Here is a 22,536-nt window from a genome sequence, read left to right on the forward strand (position 1 = left end):
ACAATGAGGCTAAACAAAAAAATTCTAATCAATTTGTCATGCATGTTTTTTCTTAAGTACTCTGTTAAATGCTAGACATTTGAATTCTTGTGGAGAGTAAGCTCATATTCTGTCTGTTCTGTTTTGGTCCTGCTGCTTGATCTGACAGATTGGATCCATGCCCACTAGTCACGTGTCTGCTTGCGTGGTGTACACACGCAGACAAATCCAATCAAATTGAATGCTTTATGGAGTGCCTTGGATTAAAAGAGACCGATGTGAAAATCCTTGACTCAACTGATCAGATACGATACAAGAGCTTTGTCAAATCTGCACTCCGCAACACGGAGAATGAAAGACACCAACAGATTCGAAGAAGGCAGACAGAAGCACGGAGCGAGAAATTGCGTGCCGGATGGGTGGATGGGTTGTGGGGGGAGACAGCTGCTAATCTCTGAAGGATTAACCTGTCCCAATGAACAGTTTCCCTTTTATTAATTTATATAGGGTTTGTACTGATATATACTGTATATATTTTTAAATTACATGACATGCTATTCAGACAGGATCCTATTTTTTTTCCTAACGGTGCTAATTATCCTAAATTACAATTAAATTAAAAAAATACAATTTAACTTTTTTTTTTGATTCTTTGTCTTCTTGCTTGCTGGGCCCAAAAGTAAAAATAAAAAGGGAAGGTTAGCCTTAGATTTCAAGAAGGAAATTCAGAAAATGTAATGTCATTGAAGTACGGTACTTATGTTTATCCTGCATATCATTCTAAATCTGCAAAACATATCAGACATACTCATGTATAGGACACTATAAGACCCACTGTAAGTGCAAATATATTACATATATTACATATATTACAATTTAAAACTCCATTCGACCGCTGCACATTTGCATTTCGGCAACTGCATATTTAGATTCCTCTCCACGATTTTTTTTCTCAGTTTGGGGTTGCCAGTTGCCCATCCCGACTTAGATTTTATACTCACGATGGCACTGCCACTTGCAACGTTGTGTAATGCAACCTCAGACCGTTTGTAAAATCCTGCATCCTTTTTGTAATCCCTCAAGGGGACGTTCAATGATCATTAGTAAATATTATTTGCCAAAATACAACCCCAACCTTACATTTTGTGCCCTGTGGAAGCATGGGTTGACTGAGTGGAATTATAGTGATAGTTAGTTTTAAACACACACACACACACACACACACACACACACATGAAAGTGGGTTGGTAACATCAAAGACATGAAAGCTCTGAGCATTGAGACACATGGATGGTATCTTTGAAAAAAAAGGACAGCGCAGATCTACACACTCCATAAACCTCCGGCTGACGAACTATGAGCTGAAATTTCCTTTTATGCCCAAAACATGCTTTGTGGTAAAAACGTTTCACAATTTGCGGGAGTTGACGAACTGTGAGCTAGGATTTCATTCTTACTAAAAACAAGCTTTGGGGTGAACGTTTCACAATTTGCGGTAGGTTGATTTAGCTTTATTTATTTTTTGCAATGGCAGTTCAGCTCATTCACACAAGACAGAACGAGACCTGTGTTGTGACTGTATTTTACGGCATTGGCAACGAAATTCAACCATGTTAAAACAACATTTTGAAACACTCAGTTTCCACCTTATTTTGAGACTCTTGCCGGTGGGAAAGGCCATCTTAATAGTTTGACATTTGGAGGTCGTAAAAGTTTACACTTCATGAGTGTTATTTCAAGCGGCGATCTGCCAACTTTCTTTTTTTCTTCTTGAAAATGTCACCTTTTCAGTAGAAATGGAATGTAGCGTAACTCGGCTTGTTTTCTATGTTTCTAATTAGGTGCCCTCTTATTCAACTATTCCGCCTCCACTAACACTGTGTTTGCATCCTGTCCGTAGAGCAGCCAACCAGAGGCGAGCATTTCTCCTCTTCAATCATAAACAAAAACTTTAGCAAGATTCCGCAATAGATAGGAATTGTATGTAAGCGTCGCCGCCATATTGAACGTGTCAAAGTGGAGTGATTTGTTTGCTGCTTGGAAATACCGGTACCTGTATATGGACGCTCATAGCCGGATTTCATGGGTTTAAATGCGAACAATAACACCTATAGCAACAAAGAGGATTTAAAAAATATATGAATAACAGATAGAACCTTTGACAGTTTTTACATAGTTTGTTAATCTTTATTAATCAGTCAGGCCATATTTTCTATAAACTCTTACTGTGATAATAAATGCTGAAATATGGGTATTGCAGTTTTCAATGTACTGTACAGTACCTTGGAGTGTCCATTACAGGGCTACATCCATCCATTCTCCAAACTGCTGATAGATTTGAGTTTAACACATTATGATTACAAAATCATAATCATCAGACTATAATTTATATGTGTTGTTTCATATGCCTGTTTCCCATACGTAATAGTAGCGTGTGCGCGAGATTTAAAGGCGCATTTTATGGGTCGTCGCTTTCTGAAGTCTATTGACTTGCATCAGTTTCAAGTGAAGAGCTGACACATGAAATATGGCACAAGCACTGTCGTACCTCAGCAACGGTCCAACCTTCTCAGGGCGGTGATACAGATGTAAATATACCGTCTGCGTACAACTCCTATCCAATCCGGTGTCTGATGGTGGGCATGTCTTTCTTGCGATACACAGACTCCTGCCTCCAAAGTTGCTGGCTCACTGCTTCCTTACTTTCACTCACGTGCCGGGCGAGCAAGAAGTGACACACATGAGCCAGCTGATTACTTTGAAAGCTGCCACTACTCGATTGTCTATCTTTATTCGTCTCTTTCTCTATTTTACGAGGCCGGTAGTGTTGAATGAAGTAGACCTGTAAGTGGGTTTCTTCCCCGTCCCACGTTCCCTCTATCTCTGTTCGTCCGTGTGTGTGGCCGTGTGCGCGTGTGAGATAGAGAGGGAGAGCAAGATAGAAGAGAGAGAGGGTGAGAGAGAGAGAGAGAAGAGGAGAGGAGAGGAGAGGAGGATGATCGCAGCCCAACTACTAGCGTACTACTTCGCCGAACTTAAGGATGACCAGGTTAAAAAGGTGAGTGCTCCATTTTGTCTGACTTCACGTTTTGTGAGTGTCAATTACAGTTGTTCGTCTGACTGGGTTACCTAGCAGCTTGCATGCGGGACTGAGTGTGACTAGGAGTCTTGGACCTATGCTTCCTTGTTGGTTTTAAACGGTCTGATTAGGAGGAAGGAGTAAATAAACGATAAAAGGACAAATGAACACTAACCACAATATAATATCGGCTGATAACGGTTTGACCATGACCGCTAACAGTGACTGTCACCAGTAATGGGCTATTTTCTTTTTCGAGGGGACTTAAAAGCAGCGCACAATGCAGGCTGCTTGCTGAGATGGTCAAAATTAACATGTGCTAAATTTCTTTGGGAGAAGAAAAACTGTTTCTGACTGAGTGATAAAGGTTTGCAAGTGTTTATAAATTTAATGAATGAACAATTTTTGGTCAGTGTTCGTTCAAGGGCACAAACGGTCGCAAACACACTCACACACGCACACACACACACGCACACGCACGCACACTCTAGTATGATACACTTACTGATGATACAATGACTGGGAAAAGATTCAACATTTTTTTTTAAATCTTCACATGCACAAACACAGAACTGTTAGATCAAAATTAATAGCAGTTAGTGAACAGACATGAAAAACAAATGGATTCATTTCTAAAATTTAAACAGCTTTTATCACAGACCTTTGCAGGTCTGGGAATGTGCTGCAGTGAAATGTGTCCCAAATTAATGTTGTATACCAAGAGGCTGATTTGTGAAAATTATTTACCGTAGTTTTGTATGATATAAAGATTGACAGTGGCTCAAGATAGGATATTTGCAAAATGTTTTCCGTGCAAAGAGCAGAGGCTGACAAAACAGGTCAATTATTTTTTTCCTTAATTTTAAAACAAGACATGAGAGAAAAAAATGGAACTTTAGATTTTATGTGAACATTATTTTGTTCACCTCAGAGGGGCCAAATATTATATTGGGGCTTCCTCACCTGCGCCCCTTGGGAAATCCACAGCTTCACATTCTACCTAGCAACATAACCAATCAAGTCTGGTCACTCAGTATTGATTCATGTTAGGTTCTCCAGAGCAGTGTTATCCAACCAGGCAAAGCCCTGTTCCTATGGGTAATGGGTATGTGAGAACTTTGCAGTAGGTACATAAAAACATGCTATATTTTATATTAACTGCAATAAAATCACAACAGCTGTGTGTCAGCTTAAGTCTCACTAAAACTCAAATGGCTGATGAAAAGCTGTAGTGGGTCTGAACATTATTTTTCTTTAGTGTTTTATGTTAATTGTCTCTTTGAAGGGAACTTAAAGGAGCTCCCGATTTTTGTTTTTAAAAAAAAAGAACGAAGTCCTTGAGCGCAAACGTTAAGATAAGATAAGAAAAGAAAAGAAATCATTTATTATTCTCGTAATGGAGAAATTCCCAATTCACAGCAGCAAAGTTATGAAAGGAACAGGTAGAACAACAAAATATAGGAGCTGCTGCAAAGGCAGGTCAAGTCAAGTTGAGTGAAGAAAGAGTTGAGTAGGACACCATTAAGATAAGAATAATGTGTACATTTCACTTCTTCCCCACTGCGGAGCCCTCTTGTTTAGATTCCTGCATGGTTAAATGTGATTGAGCCTATTTTTGTGCACCTCGAGTCATTTTTCACTCTCTTACAGTCTTTTCCATCGTTTACAACTTCCCCACGCCCTAAAATGTTTCTTGATCTGATAATGTTGCCAGGCAAACCGGCACAGATCCCTACCTCTATGTTCCCCCTGTCAAAACATATATATTCACATTTTCCTCCCTACAACATGTGCTCCATGATTCACTCATAAAGCCGGGGGCCCCTTGAAAGTCGCTCACTGATGATGTCATCAGCTTCTCTTTCAGTCTCGGTGTCCTTTACCAATGGGGGAAAGTTTAGTTAGGTCTGTCACGCTGTGTGTGTGTGTGTGTGAGTGTGTGTTGTGTGTGTGAATGTGTGTGTGCGTGTGGTGTTATCGAACAACGACCTGCGGTATTCAAAACACATTAAGAGCGCATGGGATCTGATGCAATGCAGCGCATCATATGCCCTTCCTCCTCTTTCTGTTTCTCCCTCCCTCCCTCTCTCTCGTGTGTTCTCCCGGCCTCCCTGAAATAGGCCAGCTTTGAGCCACGTGACTATAAGCACCTCACAGAAGCCTTCGCACACTCTTACAAGACTCCAGCCAGGTGTGCTGTTGGTTTGCAGCTCCTGAGCTGAGGGATCGTTTTTGTGACGTTTCTGCTAAACACACTGGCCCAAAAATGCGTTTGCAAACATCCACACGTCATCATTGTGTAATACAAACTGTGTCTGCAGCTCTCAGTCGGCACCCGATGTTGTCTAGTGTGGGAAAAGTATTTTAGTTTGAGTTCATTTTTTTTCAGTTCCTAATTTTTCTTTCAAACAATACAAGAAAGACGTCAAAAAAAGCATACAAGATATTAAAGGTTACACCAAAAGGGGTAGGCTTATGCGAGAGCATTTTATCTCCATCCACTGCAGTGCCCTTGACCAAACATTGCATGTGTTTCACTGTGACTAAGGCACGATGCAAGGCTAGGGTAGAGCAGAGGACAGCAGCTTTCCTGCTGTCTGTGCTTGTGTACGCACATGGCCAAACACCACAGTGTCAGGTTTCAGAGGTTCCCCAAGCAGGCTTGTGACAAGGAGAGCAGTCAATTGTTGGCAGGTGTAGGGTGTGTAAGGAAGTTGTAAAGGGGAAGAAAGAGGAATGAAGTTTCCATCGAGAGTGTGACCATTTCCGGAATGTGAAGGAAAAACTCTAGGTGAAGTCGCAGAGAAAAAAGGTGTGTTGAGAGGGGCGAAAAAAAAGCACGCTATTCCAGCCTTACCACCCTCTCCCCCACCCCCACAAACACACATATACTCTGTGTGGGTGTGTGTAAACATTTTCGACTTTAAAAAAATTGAATCAAGATGGGATGGATTCATGGCAATGCCATTCATTTCAATGAGGAAAGATGGTACAGTGGTAACTTACAAGAACTTGTTATGAAAGCGCATAGTTCGATTTGCTCTCACATCAAATCTATTTTCGTCATTTATTTGAATTGAAATGCCATTAATCCCTTCCAGCCCCCACAAGCGGGTCACAGCTTTTTTTTTGAAGTTATGTATTTTAATGTGACATTTTGTAGCTTGAATCAAGATTCTCTCTATTTTTTTTAAGCAGCTTCCTTGAACAGCTCAGATAAGGCGCTACGTCATGATTTTCTGCTGTAGATGCAGCCATGTGACATCAGTGCTGCTGCAGCTAAACCTGTTGTGCCACTAACAGAAGTGAAAAATGGAAGAAAAAAAAAAACAGAGTTTTTCCCACCTATGATCAAGTTGTTCAACTAAGACGCGCATTGTTATTTATGCGGACTGCTTTCTCCAAAAAGAAAGAGGAAAATGCTGTTCGTGTAACAAGGTTATGCATAAAAAGCCAACAGCAGAATGAGAGAAAGGGCAGTGGAAGGTCTAAAGTTAACCACAGTTCATTCTGTGATGCTGTCAGCACTTTGTGGTTTTAATACCCCCCCCCCCCCCCCCCCCGCTAAAACTCACCTGAGCTCACTGTTTCTGATTCTGAGGGTTTTAACAAGTTGCAAAACAAAAAGTTGAATCATGTGTGATTTTTGAATAAGTAATCAGTGGTGGGTGTGAGGGTTGACCAGTGACAATTTAGAGCATGTGCGAATGAGCTTCCAAACCAGACTCCACATGTGGGGATGTTATAGGGAATGTAACACAGGCACACTATCATCAACACTTGACCCCATTAAGGAAAAAAACCAAACAATTCAAGCCATATCTCAATTTGCATAAAATATTGCTGGTCATATGTGATAATGTCAACCCAAATGTTAGCCGAATATTTCTTTGAATCCCTTGAAGCCGTAAGCATGATAAAACTTAAAAACCTTTTAAACAATTGAGTTACTGTTTGATTTAAATATCTGTACCTTATCAGTACTTTTTTTTTTTCATTCACAGAGACCAAATGTCTCCAATTCTGGCTTTCTGCTTAGTCAAATCAATTTCCTCTGACGTAGTAGACAACCACAATGACATTTTAATGATCTTGTTACACAAGGACGAACGAGCCTCCCAGGAAATGTGACATCAAGGCCAACGAATGAAAAACAAAAAAGCAATAACACTTGAATAATCTGACTTACTATGTGCGTTTTAAAAGTTATTTGAGGGGGATTGAACATTGCCGGAGTACTTCAATCCTCTGCAAAACAGAAGAAGAGAGCCACGAAGCAAGTCATAGTAAGACGTGAGCCCGTTCATTCCCTGTCGTGGCGCAACATTGGTTTGTTTAACATCCTTTTCAACACCACACAAGTGACACGGGCTGTGTGAGTGTGTTCAACACTGTGGGAAGCTTTCTGCCAGTAAAGAGATGTGGTACGGCAAAGCGCAGCTGTGTCGCAACTATGACGTATGTAAATTGGGGCAATGGCACATGTAGTCGCAGTACTGGTTTGATGTCATTCATTTCCTTTTTTGGGGGGGGGTGAGAGAACAGGGCAGTAGTAATCGAACAGTGTTTATTTCACAGCTGAGATCAATTTAGTGCGTGGGTGTGGAATTGCATAGACATTAGCAGATCTTTTGACATTCCAAAACGTTCTTTTGGAACGAGACACTGTCTGTTTCTGTTTCTGTGATGCAGTATTTGATTATGTAAATAACTACGGTTTTATCTTTCTCTACAAGTTTTATGTGATGTGACATTTTTCTTTTTAAAGTCCTCTGGGGCCATTACCAAATTTTAGAAAACTGTGATGCAATGAATGGACAAATGTTGATTCATTACGTACGTCATGACCAATTGTGTGTGGATTAAACGTTATATGGATTACTAGCTGGTTCGCCGCCCTCCGGGCGGCTCATCAGCTAATTCCTGCGGAAGGCTGGTAAGGTGGGCCTTTGGCCCACAAAAGTGTTGTTGCTTGGTTCAACTTTTTGTTCATCTTCATTGCTTATCGCGAAAATAAAGAGATGTTTAGCTCTACTAAATAACTAACAATTTCATTGCAATGCTTGTGGGTAGACAACATTTTTTCGCTAAGATGCCCGCGCGATCGTAGTGAGCCATTGCCTGAGCGGCGCAGTGGTGCCGCGCAGCGGCGCGGTGAAGTAGGTACGTTTTGAAAAGGGACAGACGGAAGGACATACCGCGTGCGGAACGACGCGCAATATATATATAGATTATAGCAGCCTGACTGAGACAGATGTTTTGAGAATTGCATGATGGCCCAGATCTGAGGCTCTTGTGTACCCTGATCTCAACATTTTAGAGCTCAATAGAATTCCTTTTAGTTGAATAAGGGCCAAAGATTTTTTAATGATGTTCCCCACATTGACTTTGTTTGAACCATTCATTCAATAAATAAAGGAAACAAATCTGGGTCGTTTATCATCAGCAAAAGTATCTTCAAATTTTCAGACATGATGACATGCGTCAAATTTAGTCTGAAGTTGACTTCTGATTGCGACTGAAATCTGGCAAACAACAGCCTTTTGTGACTCTTTCAAATCATTTTTTCCCGCGCCTTGGATAATAATTTGATTTTAATGAACCTTGGGTTTAAAAAAACTGAACTCCTTTTGTAACCTTCCTCACATTAACGTTTAATGGTCCGTTGTGTTTATTTATGCCATTGTTGTACAAAATGCCAGAAAGCGATACTTGAGTGATTTGAACAAACATTAACTTATAATGAAGTTAAAAAAAAAGTATTTGTACTTTGTCTCGTGAATGGTTTCCTTTGTGTGTATTGTCAGATTGACAAGTACCTGTACTCCATGCGCTTCTCCGATGAGACGCTACTGGACATCACGCAGCGCTTTCGCATGGAGATGGTCAAAGGATTGAGCCGCGACACCTACACCACGTCATCTCTAAAGATGTTGCCGACGTTTGTCCGCTCCATCCCCGACGGCTCCGGTCAGTGTTTCTGTGTCACCATGAGGCAAACTGTTCTCCTATCGTCCACAATTTCGTGCCATTCATTTCGAATTTGGAATTCTAATATGAATGCCCTCTTTTGTGCTGCCATCAGTCAGCTGAGCAAGCAAGCTAATCATTTTTCACACTACCCCTCACACTGGAAGTGTGACTCTTTTAAAAAAGTTCTCTACTGTATTTGTGGTTTTGAGTCTCTTCTCCATCATTCCAGAGTGGAAAGAGCAGACCGTTAAGCGCAGTGCATTTGACGCAAAATATTTGTTTAATTATGACAGATGCATTTTTTTATGGGTTGTAATCTAAAAGCCATACAGCAGTTGAAAATTAACCGCTGGCCCAACTCAACAAAGTTATTATTCAAATATTGCACCCTTTGTCGTTGTAAGCACTTTCACATTGACTCAGTCATTTCCTGGAATCATGTTGATTTAGCAATGAGGAACACTTTTGATTGCTATTGGACTTTTGACCCGAGTTACAATGAACTTTCAAGATACATTTCAACGGAAGTGGACAGTTGAAGAATATCTTGGTCAGAACACTGCAGCATGTAGAATGCGGCAGCGTTCATATGAACACTGCATATCGCGCTCAACTCTTATCATGTATGTCCAAGACAAGAGGTGTCCTGGGTAGTCGAGCAAAATTATAGTATAAACTAAAAATAAACTAAAGTAGCTAATTTGGTGCCACACTGCAAAATGAAAGGACACAATTTACCCTATTCTGTACCAAGTGGGGTGCAAATCTTTGTGCTGGATCACATTTTTAAAACGGACCGACTGACGATGAAGTAAAATTTCCCCTCAGAGAAAATTTGAAGCTGTTATTTTCCATGACTACCACCATGTCCCTTCTGCTCGTTCGTTCTTTACTCATCCCCTTTTTCTTCAGTGACAACTTTACTCTTGTTTCCTACAGAGAAAGGAGACTTCATCGCGTTGGATTTGGGAGGAAGTGCCTTCAGGATCCTTCGCGTCAAAGTCAGTCATGAGAAGAAGCAGACGGTTCAGATGGAGAGCCAGAGCTACGACACACCTGAGGACATCATGCACGGGAGCGGCACTAGGGTGTGTTCGCGCACGCCCCCACACACACGCACACGCACACACACACACAAAGGCATCTTCGTTCTCACCTCCATCTCTGCCTTGTTCCAGCTATTCGACCATGTGGCAGAGTGTCTGGGTGACTTCATGGAAAAGCATAACATTAAAGACAAGAAGCTGCCAGTTGGCTTCACCTTCTCCTTCCCTTGCCAGCAAACCAAACTTGATGAGGTAAAACTCAGTTTTAAACACCCGACGACAATTTCCTCTTGGCTCATCATCGAGCCATCTTATTTCTCAATGTCCCTGTGCCAATCGTGCTTCGAAAGCAATGATGGGAAACTAGCAACTGCAGCCCATGACCACACCCTGAGGGGACCCTTGATGAAAAAAAAAAAAGAGTAAATAAATAAATGTTTATTTATTGTTTTCTTTTTTTTGTATTTACACACCCCACGATTACTTTATTCCATGAAAAATGCTGGGCGAGGGGTGGCATGGCATTTGCTGGTTTTACAAAATGACAAAAAAAAAATCAAAATTCGCCAATTTGTGAATCCAAGTTGTAATATCACCAGTCACCACTAGATGGCTGACGTGTCATAGTTGATCTTACACTGGGTCTTATACTTCTCTATTCTCCAATGTGAGTATAATATTTTTGGACGAAATGTTGGTGTTGCATCTTGAGTAACAGACAGCCCTGCTTTGTCTGTCTGCAGAGCACTCTGATAACATGGACGAAGCGCTTCAAGGCGAGCGGAGTCGAGGGCTTGGATGTTGTCCAGCTGCTCAACAAATCCATCAAAAAACGAGGCGTAAGTCATGTCTTCATCTCTGTTTAAGTTTTACTTAGAGCAGGTAATAAGTCAGGGTCGCCATGACTGAAATCTTTTCTCTTCCTTCCAGGACTATGAAGCGGACATCATGGCTGTGGTGAACGATACCGTGGGAACTATGATGACGTGCGGCTTCGACGACCAACGCTGTGAAGTCGGAATTATTATCGGTATTCCATTTACAGTGTGTCCAAAGGAGAGCTAAATTCATCCAAGAATTATTATACGAATAATTATATTTCCTTTAGGAACCGGCACCAACGCGTGCTACATGGAGGAGCTGCGTCACATCGACCTGGTGGAAGGTGACGAAGGCAGGATGTGTGTGAACACTGAGTGGGGAGCCTTTGGAGACGATGGCTGGTTGGAGGACATCCGGACAGAGTTTGACCGAGAGATTGACCGTGGCTCTCTGAACCCCGGCAAACAGCTGTATGTTCCTTTGGCTCACTCATGCTGCTACTTGATACATTCTTGTGTACGCTTTTTTAAAAAAAATCCATTTACAAGGAGACATTGTTATATAAATATGTCACAGTAAAACAGTATCCTGTCACGACCAAAGGAAGTGAAAATTGAAGAGAAAATCCTGTCTTGGATGATGACTCATTGAAGAAAATACAGGATGATCCAAAATTTCAATATCTGAGTAACTACATGTCCGAAACCAAGGCAGAGAAACTAAATAGACTTTGTCAAAAATGAAAAAGATGTATCTATTGAAATGCAAGCAAGTCATAATATTCAAATGTTTGCAGATTTTATCATTGGCGCTGCTTCACAAATGTTGGAGTTCAGCTCCTGCCGAAGTTGAATCTGGCACAGGCAACCTTGCTCATTGAATTTATTTTTGCCAAGTCCAACTCTTCTTTTCCTTGCTAGTCGTTCTTCACCATGAAAATAAATAATTAAATAAACAAAATTGACAAAGATGTCTTGGTACGATGAAGTCTCCAAATTCAGGGACAACTACTGTTATTATCAAGTGCAACTTGTGTAATCATCAGTTTGATAACTCAAATGTAATTGGGCTGCAGGTTTGAGAAGATGGTTAGTGGACTGTACATGGGCGAGATGGTTCGCCTAATTCTGGTCAAGATGGCCAGGGACGGTCTGCTGTTTGAAGGAAGGATCACCGCTGAGCTTCTTACTAAAGGGAAGATTGAGACCAAGCACGTGTCCGCTATTGAGAAGTAAGTTTCATTCAAAACGGCAAACTTGATGTGCATCGTGATTCAATCGGTCATTGCTGTGCCATAGCAGGCCACAAAGTCAAGTCAAATAAATGTTTATAGCCTTTAATGAAAAAAATGATGAATAAGGACATGAGCAAAAGCGAGGAGAAGCGGCAGGAAAACAGGCCAAAAATTCCGATCTCAAGAAATTAGTTGCATACCAAGTGTTGTCTAACTAAATACGCAAGTGTAGAAACTTGAAATTTAAACACTTCTACCTGGCTAGCTGTTATAATTCAGCTGCAAATATTTCTGTAAACTTTGGACAAGGGTGTCCAAAGGAATATAATTTGCAATTTAATAAAATGGCATGGCACATTTCAAAATCTTTTTTGTTTCTTTGAAAGAGGGAAGGTGTTTTTTCAAACTGACATCTTCTGCTTGCTTTATAATCAAACCTGAAATGTTGCAAACTCCCGTCTTGTAGTTTTCTCTCAATAATTCCCATGACAAGGTTCCAACTTGAAAAATTCCCGAAACACTTCTTCCCTTGCATTGAGCTGAAAAAGTTTGCGGCGCCCTACTTTATTGGATTACAGCACAGTGTCACTCTTTCTGTCTCTGTCTTGTTTAGGAGTAAGGAGGGATTAACCAAGGCCAAAGAGATTTTAATCAGACTTGGTGTGGAGCCCTCGGATGAAGACTGCATTGCCGTTCAACATGTGGGTATTGTTTCCAAAATAGATGTTGAAAGTCTTCTTTGTGGAATGGAGGCTGGCCTAATTCTGGTGCAATTTCATCCTCTATTCTTGGCTTCTTTGCACAGTCAATAACATGTACCGTATATATGGTAGGTTAATTGGAGACCATAGCTGTGAAAGTCAGATTTAATGGTTGTGACATTATGCGATAGACATTTGATTGACGGATGTTAAGTGCAGGGTGAACCTCGCCCACTAATCGCACCAGATCATCTGGGATAGATTCCAGTTTTGCATTATTCCTTAGTGAGTGGTTTGGGAAAAAAAAGCATGCGTGGATCTTTTAATGTGTTTCTCTTCCCTCATCCGCTCCATTTAGGTTTGCACCATTGTCTCTTTCCGCTCTGCCAACCTGATAGCGGCAGTGCTTGCGGGCATCCTCAAGAGGATCAAGGAGAACAAAGGGGTGGCCCGACTGCGCACCACTGTTGGCATTGACGGATCTCTTTACAAGATGCACCCACAGTGAGTTGTGGAAACAAGCGTTTATTTGAACTCCGATCACCATCCATTTTATGGAGACGGTATAAATGTTGCAGAACATCTCTGTCTGGTCACAATTGACCCAAGGTATTTGTAGCTGTCTAAAGTTTGCACCCCCTGGCCTTTTATGAATGTTCTGATATTGGGTCCCTATTTATGTTCATAATCTACTGAAACACCATAATAATAAAATTATGTTTGAATTCCAACAATGACAAACCTCTCTGACACATCTGCCTCAGGTATGCCCGTCGTCTTCATAAGGCGGTCCGTCGACTGGTCCCCGACTCTGACGTGCGGTTTCTCCTGTCAGAGAGCGGTAGCGGTAAAGGAGCCGCCATGGTGACGGCGGTGGCCTACAGACTCGCTGAGCAATCGAGGCAAATCGCACAAACTCTGTCAGAGTTCCGCCTGACGACCGATCAGCTGCTGGAGGTGAGGAGGGCCGGATACGAGTTATTTGCTTAGGCATGTGAGCGTATTGCTCAGTTTTACTAATGATGTTGTATGTTTGTCTAGGTAAAGCAGCGAATGAGGACTGAGATCCAAAATGGCCTTTCGAAGGCTACGCAGGAGTCTGCCACCGTGAAAATGTTGCCAACGTTTGTGTGCAGTACTCCCGATGGCACAGGTTAGACACTGACTCATTTTCTTGTGAGGACTCTGTAGGTATGCTGTATAAATGTGTCATATGAATACTTTACATGTTTTTGGACGGCTAACTATTGCGCTCACAGATAATAGAAAAAAATGTGGATTTGGTCCACCATTTAAGGATGAAAACAGATTTCAAAGGTAGTAGGCACAACTCTTAATATAATGAAGCAGTCTGATGTTATTAATAAATGTCACTTTTGTCCTTTTAGTGTTAATAAGGGATCTGGAAAGAAGGGATTTTTCAAGTTATTAGTCTCAATGCAGTGCAGTTTGGCATTTGACACTTTTACTTGAGATAACAGCAAAGGTCAAGCCTGAGAAAAGCAGCAGCAAAAAGAGAAGGCGCTATCATTAGTCTAAGGAGCTGTGCCATGTCCTGATGTACTCCCACACACGTTGTGACCTGACTTTCATATAAACAAGTCTGCACTGAGAAGGTCTTAGTCTGGCAAGAACAGCTTCCTCACCCCATAATCCGTCATTGATACGGTATACTGCAAGTTCCTGCTTTGAAAACATGGGCGTTCTCATTATTAACATAAAATATAACCTGATTTACCATAATTTCACAACCATATGGCGCACCGTATTGTATGATCGGACGCAGGGGTAAAACATTATGCTAGCTTAGAAAATATGGTAACTTGCATGCATGCTAGCGTATTTCGTATGTTTTTAAAAAGGCAGCAGGAACAAAACTGAGTTCAGTTGTACTTTATTGAAGAATTTAACAATGTACTCATGTTATTTCTTGATCAGTCCTCCTCCTCAAATCAAGTCCGAATCTTCTGTATCTGAAATGAACAGCTGGAAAAATTCTCCCATCATACACGCCAGGTTCTCTCGTATCATTATCAGAGTCACTCGCTGCGGGGCTCCTCAGAAATGATGCCGGCGGAGCGGCAAAAGAAAGGATTAAAATCTCCAAGAAAGCGTCTTTATTTCATGTAACGCAGAAGATTAAACTTTTTACTGCAGTCGGAGCGGAAGGCTATCTTTTACTTGTAATCCGCCGGATGTTGCTGCGCCACTTTTTTCCTTGGCCGGATGGTTTGATGGCGCTGTTTCATAAATACAGTACCAAGCACCATGGATGAGTTGATCTTGAATTCTGCAAATGCATTTTGATCTTGCATTGAACTGATTATTTTGTCAACACGTCTTTCTGTCTGACTGCAGAAAATGGTGATTTCCTGGCCTTGGATTTAGGAGGAACCAACTTCAGGGTACTGATGGTCAAAATTCGTTCTGGGAAGAAAAGAACAGTGGAGATGCACAACAAGATTTACGCCATTCCTCTGGAAGTGATGCAGGGAACAGGAGAGGAGGTGATCTTCACATCTGATTGAAAAGATCATGCAGTTCATGCCGTCAAAATAGGCGACAGCATATAACCTTGACAAAATGGATGTGAAGGGTGTGGGAAGTTAGTGGTAAGCTCATAAGCAGCACTGGAGCTGTTTTAATGTAGACTGGCTAGTATGGTGTTTAGGATTAATGGTGACCTCACTGTTTTTTGTCAAGATAATCCGGTCTGTTACCTTTTGACCCATGCTTCACTTAAAAAAAAAACCGTTGACCGACAAAACAACACATTTATCGCCACACTCTCACATAATGTTACATGGGTGTCATGCTTTTCATCTTTCAGCTGTTTGATCACATTGTGCATTGTATAAGTGACTTCCTGGACTACATGGGGATGAAAAATGCTCGTCTTCCTCTGGGCTTCACCTTCTCATTCCCCTGCCTTCAGACCAGCCTGGATGCCGTGAGTAGCTTTGTGTCTGTAGTTTTCTCAACATGTGGCCTTTTCTGAGCCTGTGTGTGTGTGTGTCTACAAAGGGAGTTCTGGTGACGTGGACCAAAGGGTTCAAGGCAACAGACTGTGAAGGAGAAGATGTGGTGGGGCTTTTGAGAGAGGCCATTAAAAGACGAGAGGTAGGAAAACAGTTTGGTGGGACCTCTTACATCAAATGCAATCGATTCCATGACACTCTTAATACGAATAATAATTAGTAGTTTTAAGAAATATTAGAAATAGAAATGACCTGTACAGTCTTTAGCCATTATAACAGCGATCTTAAATGTACAGAGAATGACTCTATTGATTTGACTTTAATTGTTTCCGCTCCTTTGAATGAAATAAACTTGCGTCACTGTAACTCTTTGTTTCTTTGAAAGGAATTCGACTTGGATGTTGTGGCTATAGTCAATGACACCGTGGGCACCATGATGACCTGTGCGTACGAGGAACCCACCTGTGAGATTGGGCTCATCGCTGGTCAGTTTACATTTTATGAAGGGAACTTCAAAGAGATGATCCAAATACAGTAATAGAATAATATAATGACTTGACGTCTGCATGTAGGTACCGGCAGTAATGCCTGTTACATGGAGGAGATGAGGAACATTGAGATGATAGACTCCAATACAGGGCGAATGTGTGTCAACATGGAGTGGGGTGCCTTCGGTGATAACGGATGCCTAGATGACATCAGGACCGAGTACGACCGTGCTGTGGATGATTTCTCTCTCAATCCGGGAAAACAGAGGTACATATACTCGGCTTTTATGGGCTGGACTTCGATTGATCGACGGGGCATCGAGAATTTATTTACAGCACTTCACTTTTTTGTCACAAGTACTTTCCACTTACACTAAATGTGCATTTATACATGATTTACCGTGTGTGTGTGTGTGTGTGTGTGTGTGTGTGTGTGTGTATGTGTGTGCGCAACAGATACGAGAAAATGTGCAGTGGTATGTACCTTGGCGAAATAGTGCGGAACATCTTAATAGACTTGACCAAGAGGGGCTTCCTCTTCAGAGGGCAGATTTCTGAGACACTGAAGACCAGAGGCATTTTTGAAACCAAGTTCCTCTCTCAGATTGAGAGGTAAGAAACCACCTCAATCTACACTTTTTTAATTTGGCCAGATACTCAGCAAGATGCTTGCTTACCGCAATATGTTCTCACTCGGAGTGGGTGTGTGAGTTAGTCAATCAATCAATCATTAGGTGGAATTGGAATTATGTGGACTTGATTGTTAATTATTAATGTATGAAGCAGTTGATGCGAACTTGAATTACTGTATTTAATTACAACCAGGGCCCGGTAGTCCAGTGGTTAGCACGTCGGCTTCACAGTGCAGAGGTACCGGGTTCGATTCCAGCTCCGGCCTCCCTGTGTGGAGTTTGCATGTTCTCCCCGGGCCTGCGTGGGTTTTCTCCGGGTGCTCCGGTTTCCTCCCACATTCCAAAAATATGCATGGCAGGCTGATTGAACACTCTAAATTGTCCCTAGGTGTGAGTGTGAGCGTGGATGGTTGTTCGTCTATGTGTGCCCTGCGATTGGCTGGCAACCGATTCAGGGTGTCCCCCGCCTACTGCCCGGAGACGGCTGGGTTGGGCTCCAGCACCCCCCGCGACCCTAGTGAGGATCAAGCGGTACGGAAGAATGAATGAATGAATGAATTACAACCAGAAGAGAGGCTATTGATTCAGCATCAACTACAGGTACATCTCAATATACTAGGAAGTCATGGAAAGCTTTTAAGTAACACTTGTATGTTGTTCAACTAAAAAACAAACAAACCCAAAAACAAACAAAAAAAAGAGAGTGAAATTTTAGAATACCGGTATTTTATTTTTTTTAGTTTTGGTGATTATTGCTTCCAGCTGATGAAAGCCTTAAAGTCATTGTCTCAAGTAACAGGAATATTACATGAGAATCAATCAAATGCTTGAGAAATAAAAAATTAGGTGGACAAATTCATCGATATTTTCATATTTCCCTTGTGCTCAAAACAAGACCTCACAACAGAAAATCCCTTAGAAAATCATATTGGGAAAATAACCATTGCTTTAATTTGTTATCGCTGTAGATGAATTTTGTTAAATGTCCATCCCTAGTTGAGTATTGTTCAACTTGATTAAAATGATTTTTTTCATCCTGGTGACTCTTGATGTGTGTGTCTTTCTCCAGTGACAGATTGGCGTTACTTCAAGTGAGATCCATCTTGCAACACCTTGGCCTGGACAGCACCTGTGATGACGGTATCATTGTCAAAGAGGTACGGTTTTGCCAGATTGCTCGATACAACGAATAAATTTCCCCAGTGTGGGACAAATAAAGGATATCTTATAAAAATATATTCCTAGCGACTTGGTGTGAAGCTAATGTGCACGTTCACTGTTTGTCATTTAAAACAAATACGTTTAACAATCATACTGTCATTTTCTTCTTTTGAAGCTAATAATGTACTGTTACGGTCCATGATATATATATCAATATATATATATTTTTGTGTGTGTTGAGGTTTCTTTTCATGTGGGCAGTAGCTCTCCCGTGCTCTTTGCTGATTGGTGGTCCTTATTCAGCCGACCAATAATTGCAGTGGAGAGTGACCCAATTAGCAACTAGTTTCAAGTGTGCCACCACCTGCAAAGATTAACCAGACTTTTTAGAGGGATTCCGTTGTTTTCAGCTGGGGGGGTTCGTGAGTCTTGTATTGTTTATCAGCCCCAAACCCTCGTGTGTCCTCGGTAGCAATGGGAAAAGTGAAGCCTTGTGAACTAATGAGACATTGTCTCTTGCATATCCGCCAAGCTTTCATCACTCGATGTTGCGTTCCTATTAGCTCTTTAAGGACCCCTGCTGCACACTTAGCAGTACTGCAGTTTGTATTTGAAACAAAAGCTTGTAATATTGCTTCGCTCCAAATTATGACCGTGTATAGATGTTTGTCTCAACTATTCCTAATACTCTGTACACACTACGCTGCACCTAAACTGCATGGCTGAATTTCAAATATTTTTCTATGGACAATTGAATTAACTGTGTGACTGACCATAAGAACTTTCACTCTCTGGGTCTATAAATGAATGAATAGATGACGACCTGAATTACAAATTAACTCAATTAATAGCTAATTCAAGAATAATAACTTGCAACGGAATAAATTCACACTGTTTTGTGACGCGTCATCAGCGAATGCAAGAACTCGTACCTGGTCACATGACCTTTTCCGCTTGGCACACACAGATCCAAATGAGACCGAGCCATGGTAGCGCACCACATTTTGCTCCTCCCCAATCCTTCCAAACCTATGTTAGACCCTTCCTCTTTTGTCGTAGAGTAATAGGGTCATAAAGGCATTAACTACTCCTTGTCAACTATGACTACAAATGAAATATTCTAACTTCGGCTGGTCTAGAGTTTTCTGCTTTCAAAATTCTGTACAGTTATTGTTTTAATTAAAAATATTATATTAATTGGTATATTGTAAAGCCCTCACATTTCCCCCTATGTTTGACCCAAGGTATCCCCAGGGCTCACTCTTGAGTTGAGTTTAATTTAACATTGTACTGCTTCTAAGGGTCATTCCATGGGCTCAGGGCTGCAACCCCGGGGCTCAATTTTAATCCGAAAGTATTTTGAATTTAGAAAGGATTTTAACATTGTGCTCCTCCCATTTGAACTTTCACACCCTGACTAGTTTCAGCAGAATCTTATCAAAACAAACTATTTTGAACCTTATTGTATCTGTGCTAGGGCTGTTGAATAAAATACAGTTGGTGCACATTTGTTAGGAAATATTGAAACTTACGAAAGATTTGCACAACTGTGAGTAAAAAAGCTTTGTGTGTGACTATCTGTAAATTTGACATGTGGAAATGCATGTCTTTAAAGGTTTTTTGAACTGATGAGATTCAGAATAGCGTTGTGCTGCCAAGTGTTGCAATGAAGATTTTTTTTTCAGGTTTGTGGAGCAGTGTCACGTCGAGCCGCTCAGCTCTGTGGGGCAGGAATGGCCGCCGTTGTTGATAAAATCAGGGAAAACCGTGGCTTGGAATATTTGAACATCACTGTTGGGGTGGATGGGACTCTCTACAAACTCCATCCTCAGTGAGTTACATGATTGCAATTTTGTTTTACCAAAAATGATTCTCTGCGAGTGCCTCATTAATCCAGGTTGGAAAAGGGCATCCTTCTCATTTCCATAACAAATTATCCAGCAAACCTGATAAATGGACAGTAAAGATACTAAAATGTTTTTTTTAATTGTTGCAGGTGAAGTAAGCAGTCACTTGACATCAACTCAACTAATTATCGAATTCTCTTTTCTGCACAGCTTTTCCCGGATTATGCACAAAACCGTCAAAGAACTGGCCCCTCACTGCCATGTCAACTTCCTGCTGTCAGAGGACGGCAGCGGCAAAGGGGCAGCGCTCATCACAGCTGTGGGCGTCCGGTTGAGACAAGAGGTCAACAGTTAATAACTGTCACAGTCCAGTGTCTTCCCTTGACTGGCCCCTTGCTGCTCTGCCCCCTCCTCTGTCCCACACTCCAGGAGATGCTGTAGTGCGTCCATGTGGAAAACAATTTAGTGGCACAATTGATATATTACCTGTAGAACATGTTGAAAGTTTGAAGATTATAGCTCATTCAATTGCTTTAAAACACACCCCTACAACTTTGCTTCGTGGTGTATAATGGTGCCACCCTCTGGATTTTTCTAGTAATTGCAAAGTGTCGATCGTAATACAGTACTGGACAATGGTCTCACTGCAGTCAGTTTCGTGTCGCATTAATGTTCTTCCGTGATAATAAGTAGCTGCACGTTTATGAAATCTTATTCCGTACCAAAGTTAGATGAATGTGTCTGCACAAAATACACAAATATATATGAAGGGAGGCACAGCGGTTGACTGGTTCACATGTCTGCCTCACAGTATAGACGTCGTGGGTTCAAAACCGGTCGGTGTGTGGCGTTTACATGTCCGCCACGGTTTCATCCCACATTCCAAAAGCATGCATAGCAGGTTAATTGTCGCAACTCCAAATTGTCCCTCTGTGTGATTGTGAGTGTGAATAGTTGCGTCTGTGTGCCCCTGAGATTGACTGGCAACTAGTTCAGGGTGTACCCCGCCTACTGCTCTAAGACAGCTGGGATAGGCTCCAGCACACCCGCGAAACTCGTGAGGATAAGCGGATCAAATAATGGATGGATGATATGTGAAAGGGAATTTTGTTGGTGCTTTAAAGCTTTTATGATATCATTCCGGTATTCAATATATTTGACATGTGCTGTTATTTATTTTATTTGTATATCTGGAGATGATTATGGTAAACATTGCAATAATGATGCACAAGTACACATCCAAAGAGAAAGCTGTTGTTCTAATCAGCTCAGTCATGTAAACGTGAATATTGAACATGGAACATCCAATCTATGCTCGGGTGACGCATACTTACTGAACGTGCTTGTGCTCCTCTTCTTTTGTGTTCCATTTTCTTGTAATCTACTGTAAATTATATCCAAAGAACAATTGTCCTTGTTCACAATCCTGGGGTGCTGATGTCTAGGCGCTGCAAATCCATCAATTCGTTCGCAACAGGAACGAAAGTGCTTGAGGTGTTATGGGTGCCAGTTGCAGCACCACTAGCCCAAATCTGTGGGAAGGACATTACACTTGCTGAAACTTTAAGATCATTTGAAACATTCTGATGAGGAGGATTTTAAATATTCTTACTTCTTGTCTGATAAATGCTCTTTAAATCTCAGGAGGAAGATATTTAAGTGATCAATTATGTTTTGTTTTTTGCTTTACAAAAAGTGAATGCTAATGCATGGGTTGGAAATCCTCTTTGAGTTCCTGGTGTCCATCAGGGCTCCATCCTCGGTGCATAACTATTTGGAACTTGAAGTATAAGGATGTTTGCGAATCCAATTTGCCCTTCTGTTGCAGGGCTGGGCAACTTAAATGCTGGAGGGGGCCACACTATTTCATCAGTCCTACTGTTTGTCCCAATAAGAACAGCTCTTGACCCTTTTAGCGTTATAGTTGGGGTTTTGGGAGAATATTGTAACAGTGACAAAGACACATACCAGGGTCCCTGAAATATATACCATTTTAGAATAGACAAATTGAAGCTGCTACAGTGTTGTACATAAGAAATAAATCACACTTATGTGGGCAAGAGAATATAATAACTCTCACGAATGGCAAAGTAAAGCCTGATTTGCCTCAATGATCACTCCATAATTGTCAATATTGATCACAAACACTTGAATTGTTTAGCTGTATCTGTTCAACACTGTCAGTCATTCAATAAAGTCAAAGCAATGTCAGAATTACTGATGCCTTGGTCTGTCAAAACTGCCATTCGCGTTGCGTTTGCGAACCAAAATAAAATCCACGTACGGTTTCCTGGAAAATATTCTCACATTTATTAAATACTTAAAATATGTTCAGGTCTTGAACAACTGATGCTGTTTTTGCAGACAACAAACCAATTGTTCACATTGTGACGTTGCTTTTAGTAAATAGCATCGAGAAAGTTTCCACTGAGTTTTTACCATTGATTAGTTACCTCACAAAACTATGACATTTATATTCCATTAATACATTCATCTTTTTTTTTTCCCTAAGCAGAGCGCAAAGAAGAAAATGTGTGAGGAAAGACAATATGTTGAAGCAAAAGGGAAAGTCTTGTAAGCGCAGACAAAGCGGTAT

The 22,536-nt window shown here is 41.2% G+C and overlaps 1 protein-coding gene across 3 annotated transcripts; it reads left to right on the top strand.

Annotated features, from left to right (window-relative positions):
* Positions 1-2,663: 2,663 nt before the first annotated feature.
* On the top strand, positions 2,664-22,157 carry LOC127598873 (hexokinase-1-like). Of its 3 annotated transcripts, none has more exons than XM_052062410.1 (21): positions 2,665-3,037; positions 8,866-9,028; positions 9,971-10,119; positions 10,210-10,329; positions 10,821-10,916; positions 11,008-11,107; positions 11,186-11,369; positions 11,975-12,130; positions 12,747-12,834; positions 13,193-13,338; positions 13,599-13,791; positions 13,876-13,987; positions 15,193-15,341; positions 15,665-15,784; positions 15,859-15,954; positions 16,198-16,297; positions 16,385-16,568; positions 16,757-16,912; positions 18,002-18,089; positions 19,779-19,924; positions 20,151-22,157. In XM_052062410.1, the coding sequence occupies exons 1-21, from the start codon at positions 2,975-2,977 to the stop codon at positions 20,293-20,295; spliced, it is 2,754 nt and encodes a 917-aa protein (XP_051918370.1). In that variant the 5' UTR covers positions 2,665-2,974; the 3' UTR covers positions 20,296-22,157. The 3 variants fall into 3 exon arrangements, with proteins under 3 accessions (XP_051918369.1, XP_051918370.1, XP_051918371.1); XM_052062411.1 differs by lacking the exon at positions 2,665-3,037 and adding an exon at positions 5,763-5,870; XM_052062409.1 differs by having other exon boundaries at positions 2,664-3,037; positions 9,971-10,329.
* Positions 22,158-22,536: the final 379 nt, after the last annotated feature.

The sequence above is a fragment of the Hippocampus zosterae genome, chromosome 4 (assembly GCF_025434085.1).
Source record: "Hippocampus zosterae strain Florida chromosome 4, ASM2543408v3, whole genome shotgun sequence".
In the NCBI taxonomy this organism is placed as follows: Eukaryota; Metazoa; Chordata; class Actinopteri; order Syngnathiformes; family Syngnathidae; genus Hippocampus; species Hippocampus zosterae.